General features: G+C 32.2%; 1 protein-coding gene across 1 annotated transcript; it reads left to right on the top strand.

Moving 5' to 3' along the window:
• The first annotated feature begins 2,476 nt into the window (after window positions 1-2,476).
• LOC107904257 (abscisic acid receptor PYL8) lies at window positions 2,477-5,159 on the top strand. The gene is made up of 3 exons (XM_016830566.2): window positions 2,477-2,906; window positions 4,051-4,266; window positions 4,613-5,159. Exons 1-3 carry the CDS (start codon window positions 2,766-2,768, stop codon window positions 4,826-4,828), a joined length of 573 nt encoding a protein of 190 aa, XP_016686055.1. The 5' UTR covers window positions 2,477-2,765; the 3' UTR covers window positions 4,829-5,159.
• The last annotated feature ends 1,118 nt before the right edge of the window (window positions 5,160-6,277 follow it).

The raw sequence follows: 6,277 nt of genomic DNA, 5'->3' as shown, positions 1-6,277 counted from the left end.
ATGCTAACTTGTATATCTTACGTGATCGTTTAAATTAAATTTATTTAATTAAAAACTTATTTTTATCATAGTAATTAGATATCCAAGTTGGCATTTAAAACCCATTTGGACTACCACGTAGGACTACCATTAGGGAGGTAACGGAACTTAACAGTAGAGTAACCACTTTGTAATAAAACAACAACGTAAGTGACTAAAATGTAATCTGAGACAAACAAAAATAACTATTTTTATAGTTTACCCGTGTCCTCCTACATTGATAACAATGTTTATACCAAATAAACTAAAACTCAATTGACTTTTTAAAGTAGTTATATGTTAGGTATACATTTATTGCAAAGTTGTAAATAAAACTATCTATTTTTATATTTAATTTAATTATTATGAATATAATATCTTAATTAAATTTAAAATGTACCTTAAGAATGTTGTTTTAATAAAATCTCTTTAATTCCATCAAAGTACTTGAAATCTAAAATAAATCCTAACAATGAAATAAAATATGTGAAGTTTTTAATGACCCCATTAATCCATGATAAGTACAAAATGGGTAGCTGTTTTTTAACACCATAAAATCGGTTTACAACTCAATCAATTTAACTCCTATTTTCGGATTGGTATGTCAATTGCTCTAATTTTATTATGAAAATATTAATTTTGATTGATGAAAGAATTTTTTAGATCCCGTCAAATTAAGCAAGCAGGTAATGAAATTCAAAAATAGAATTAATTTTTAGTACTCAACTTTAGAAATATGAATTTCGAGGATAATTGATATTGTCAAGCATTATAAAAAATAAAAAATAAAATAAAGGAAAATAAATAATGTAAAAAAATAAAAAGAAAATTTTCTTTCTTTTACAAAATTGATATGACATGAGGGTTTATTATTGGTAGAATTTTTTTAAGTGATATAATTTTTTTTGTAAAATAAGTTCAACTTTGAAAAATACTTGTTTAGAGACATCTTAGAGGGAAAAAAAATGACAAGATGGATGAGATGAGCCTTAAAAAATTAGTAATAATTAAAAACAAGATAAATTATATAGCAGGTTACTTTAAAATATTATTGTTACTATTTTGGTTATTTTAATTTTTTTTTGTTAATTTGGTCACTTTAATAATTAAGATAATTACTTAAATTAGTCATTATTAATCAAAAATTAATTAATCCACTAACAAATTGTTGATGTGTCATTTTTGTTTACTTTTGACTAAAGTTAAAGAATTATTTTTAGGTTTATTTGCAACTTGTAAGTTTTCTTTTGTTCTTCTTTTTGTTTGTTGTTTTTTTGGGAAAAGTAACAGATAAAAACGAGGATATTTTTGATTTATTTGTTTGACCTATAGTTTTACAATGAGTATTGTTTTCATAGTGTTTATTTTGTGGTTGGATTCGGTTATATGCTTTTCAAAGATCCTTAACAATTTCTTTAAAATCCAATTTTAGTACCATAAGTTTTTCTTTAAAATTTTAAAATTGGATTGTGTTTTGTTTCTTTGTGTGTGTTTGGTTTATTAACAAACATGGTTTTGTTACGTGTTCAACTTTACTGATAAAAAACAATAATTCTCAAAATAATGGTTTTTTTATATATAAATAATTCTTATCTTTTTCTTTTTCTAGTAATTATGCTATCATTATTGGGTACTGAACATTAATAATGAAATAATGATTTTAAGGGTACTCGAGAGAAGATTTTAAGGTTTTCTTTAAAGGAATTTTTGAGTGTTTTCTTTTATTTTTTACTTTGGATGTTTTTTTTTTGAAAAATGTTCAGAGAAAACCAATTAAAAGAAAGAAAGAAAAAAGAGTGATAAGGTTATACGAGTACGAGGTGTTTTGAACAAGTCAAACAATTAAGTCAAAATTATCTTCATTTTCCTTTATTATTTTTCCAAAAAAAACAAACAACAAGAAGGGGAATAGAAAACTATTAGTCTTTAGTCTTATATTGCAAATAAATAAAAAATATTTTAAACTAATTATAGAAATATGTGTAATCTTTGTCAAAAAAAAAATCACATCAACAATCTATTAATGGATTAATCGAATTTTTAATGGTAAGCACAAATTCAAATAATTATTTTAATTGCCAATTGAGTATTATCTTAATTGACATCGATATTATTAACAGTGTAAAAAGATATAAATTCGAATATATTGAAACACATTATCTTTTTATTTAAGGGTTAAGAAAATACAATAAATAACTCTTGATATTGTGTAAAAAACAAAATAAAAATAAAAAATAATTATCTTAATTAAAATAACAAACTAACAATTAAAATTTCAACCGCCACTTTAGATTTCCCTCATTTAACACAACTAACGCGGGCAGTCTGGTCACAAAAGAAGAAGCGGACAAAATTCGTGGCAATTCTCGTAATAACATACCTAATCCAATGTCAATTTATAAGAGGTGATCCAGTAATAAATTGAATCGGGTTGTCTTTATTGTTAATAATTTTATGATTTCAGGTGATGAGGTAGATGCTAGGGATTAGGGAGGGGGCTTAGAGGTGGAAGAACTCAGGTACCTTCTCTTTCTTTTTATGCTGCTGATTCATACGCTGCTTCTTCTTTTCTCTCTCTTGAGATAAACCAGATTTAATAGGCTCTAGAAGATTCGTCGGTCACTCTTCCCGGTCGGTCACCGAATCGTGATCGCTGGAGACTAGACGAGTTAGAGTGTTTCTTTATCTTTGTTTGTTAGTGTAAGAGGAAAGTGTGCGTGTTTGGATTGATAAGAGGAAAAGAGAAAATGAATGGGAATAGCAATGGATTTGGGAGTGCCGGTGCGGTGGCGGCGACTGAGTTTTTAAGGAGACGTCATCGACATGAGACTGGAGAGAATCAGTGTAGTTCTGCCGTCGTCAAGCGGATCAAAGCTCCTGTTCCTCTCGTAAATCTCTTTCCCGTTGATTACGGTTTTTTTTTGTGGTTTTTACTTTCAACTCATCTTTATCAAGAAAATTCTCTCCTGACTTCTCACTCATAGGCATCGCTATTTCGTTCTCCTTTCTTTCCGACTGGCTTTGCGATTTTGATTTATTACGAAGATATGTTTTTCTTTTATGGCCTTCTTGATTAGTAATTTCTTTTTAATCTTTATTTTTGCATGTTTTCCGAGTGCTATGTATACGTATTTCAATGTTCGATTTTTGTTCTCTTGAAGAAGTTAATCTTGATCTGTGATGATTTTCTGTTATAGTTCTTTGAATCTTGATTGGTTTGATTGAATTTATTTATTCATGGAAACAGAAGAAAGAAGATTGAATCTAATTTTCTACATTTGCTGTACTGGTTTACATAAACTTCCTTAACTTTTACTCACTACATTGATGTTGAGATGAAGAATCTCTTGTATGGGTTGTTTTGTTGAGTTAAATAAGATTATTTTTAAATACGGCAGTCAAAGATTTATCTCTCGAGATCGAAACAGATATCATGTTGTTTAGTTTAAATGCTAAGGAGCTACTCAAAATTTAGATTAAGTCGTTTGTTTCTTTGATATTTTGAGTATCAATAAATCCTAAATTTGAGATTTATATTATTAATTCCTTTTATTTGTTAACAAAATCAGTCTCTTCACTATTCTCTGAAACTTTTGAACAAATTTGTTATGTTTCTTTGATTGGGTTGTTTAAAGGTATTTGTAGGATAAATACGTTTCTACTGTATAGTTGCTTTCTTTAGGAACCATGAGGTTAAGATTTAATTGAATGAAATTCAATTTATATTCCAGATTGTTGCATTTCTTACCAATGGGAATGCCGCAAGGCATATGCTGAACCTTTTTCTTTTTATCTTTTTCTTTTCACCCTTTTCTTTCTCCATTTTGCACATATCAAATGAATGGTTAGTAATTTAGAGGTGTTCTGTACTGGAGGAAGAATATGACATAAGGGGGGAAGATAGATACCTTATAGTAGTTATTTTCAGATCATGTAGAAACAATGGGTTCCTTACTAGCTTGATTCTTATCTTTCTATGAATTTGTAATCTTCTAGAATCTGAATTTTGTATTGCTTTTTTTCCTTTTATAGGTTTGGTCTCTGGTGAGGCGATTTGACCAGCCTCAAAAGTATAAACCCTTTGTCAGCCGGTGTGTTGCACAAGGAAGCCTTGAAATTGGGAGTCTTAGAGAAGTTGATGTCAAGTCAGGGCTACCGGCTACTACAAGCACCGAAAGACTCGAACTCCTTGATGATGATGAGCATATCCTCAGCATCCGGATTATTGGTGGGGATCATAGACTTAAGGTAGGAATTTCTTTTCTTTTTCCTGATTTAACCTTTTTATCCTGTTTTTTTTTTTTTTATGATTCATCCTCCACGATGTTTGTAAGATTCATCAAGGTTCATAAAATTATGCATGTTCAAATATTCAACAAGGAAGCTTTTTATTGTGAAAGTCTGGTAAAAGAACAATGTGAATGTCTGATCAACGGGTTAGTTGCAGCAAAAACTGGTGGTGAATTATCTTTTGAAGAGCTTTAGTTCATTAGTGGCTAGTCAAGGTTGAAGTTTCAATTTTAAGCTTACCATGGTGACATGAAGATTTGGGGCGTGTCTTATTCTTTGAGCTTTTTCTTCTTTTTAAATCCAGAACTACTCGTCAATCATCTCACTCCATCCAGAGATCATAGATGGCAGACCTGGAACTCTAGTCATTGAATCCTTTGTGGTGGATGTGCCTGAGGGAAACACAAAGGATGAGACATGCTACTTTGTTGAAGCTTTGATCAAGTGCAATCTCAAATCTCTTGCAGATGTTTCAGAAGGGCTAGCAGTGCAGGACCGGACAGAACCCATTGATCTTTGAAAGTCAGGGAGCTGACAGTTGTAAGGTGGTGGCTATAGTTGCCATGGATGAAGCTTCGGGGCTTTCGTATCTTCGGAGGCTTGAGAGATGGACTGGCAATTGTTGGTCTTCCATCTTCTAGATACATTCACACTGCATTCCATCCATTTGTTATTGTTCTCTCCTTTGATTTTAACATTATGTGCTGGATTCCCTGTCTCTACTTGATCAATAACCACAAATATTATAAAAGTTTCTTCAGTTGAACAAAAAGGGGGGTGGTTGCTGTTCAGCAGAACCAAAATTTTGTTAATTTGGGTATATAATGGATCGTCTATATTGGAGTTCAAAAGAGTTGGCTTTGGGGGTTTTGTCATGAGTGGAAAATGCTATCGATACAGACTAGTTTATTTGTTTCCTGCAGGCATTCCTGTTGAAAGCAGAAAAAGGTTAAGTCATAAATGGCGTAAGATCACTCACTTTAATGCTGTCCCTGCATCTCGGCGTTAGGGTGAAGAGAGGCGATCAACTAGACAGATGGAGCTCGTAAGTTATTTGGATTCGGTTTTACAAGAATTGAATTGACTGCGTCCATTTTTATTTTTGAAAGGGCTAATGAATGAAAGCCCCAAGGTACAATCGAAAAGGTGACAATGAGATAAATTATTAATATCTCAGCACAGCAACCAAACACATAGACGTAGCAATACTGACCAAACTAAGCGCCCGTTTTGCTAGCAGGTTTGCATCTTTATTTTTGACTTGGCATTTTTATTGTTGACTTTGGAAACATCCTCCAGTCGCATTCATCTTTCTTGAATGGCGTTGTTGCTGTTGCACTGTACAATTAAATTGCAAGTCGATCTCGTGAGAATGCTTGAAAAAGAACACAGCACAAATCCATTTCCATCGCATTGAACTTGATGGATCCTTAGGGAGGGGCAGATTCTCTTTACGTGCCCATGGAGCCTTTTTGAACCAAAATAGGCTTAGGTTTTCATAAATGTTATCAACCCTTATACACTGATCTTTTCATTTTACAACTACCCATCACCAAGTTAGCCTTAAATATCGACCCTGATCCACCACTTTACAGTTAAAAATACATTCATTAAGCATTGACAACAACCTGCCATGCGAAACACCATTACTGCCACACGGGCACAACCACATCACAAGCAAAAAGTAAATGAAAAAATAGACTCATCTGCTTTATTGCAAAAGGACAGGAAGTGGTGTTGTCAATATTGATGCCCTCACTTGACTGGCTTCATCTTAATAGGGATGCGCTCTTCGAGGAGTTGCCAAGTAAAAACATTGAATTTGGGTGGCGCAAGACCACGCCACACCTTCCGTATACCGTGCATAGTTAATGCAGGAACATATATTGAGTTTGCTAACTACTATGGCCCAAACTGAAGGGTTGAATCTAGAGCTTGGAAAGCCTAATGACCGCAAGATGAGAAGACT

Source organism: Gossypium hirsutum, chromosome A05, assembly GCF_007990345.1.
Source record: "Gossypium hirsutum isolate 1008001.06 chromosome A05, Gossypium_hirsutum_v2.1, whole genome shotgun sequence".
NCBI lineage: Eukaryota > Viridiplantae > Streptophyta > Magnoliopsida > Malvales > Malvaceae > Gossypium > Gossypium hirsutum.
This window is presented reverse-complemented; position numbering and strand designations above follow the sequence as displayed.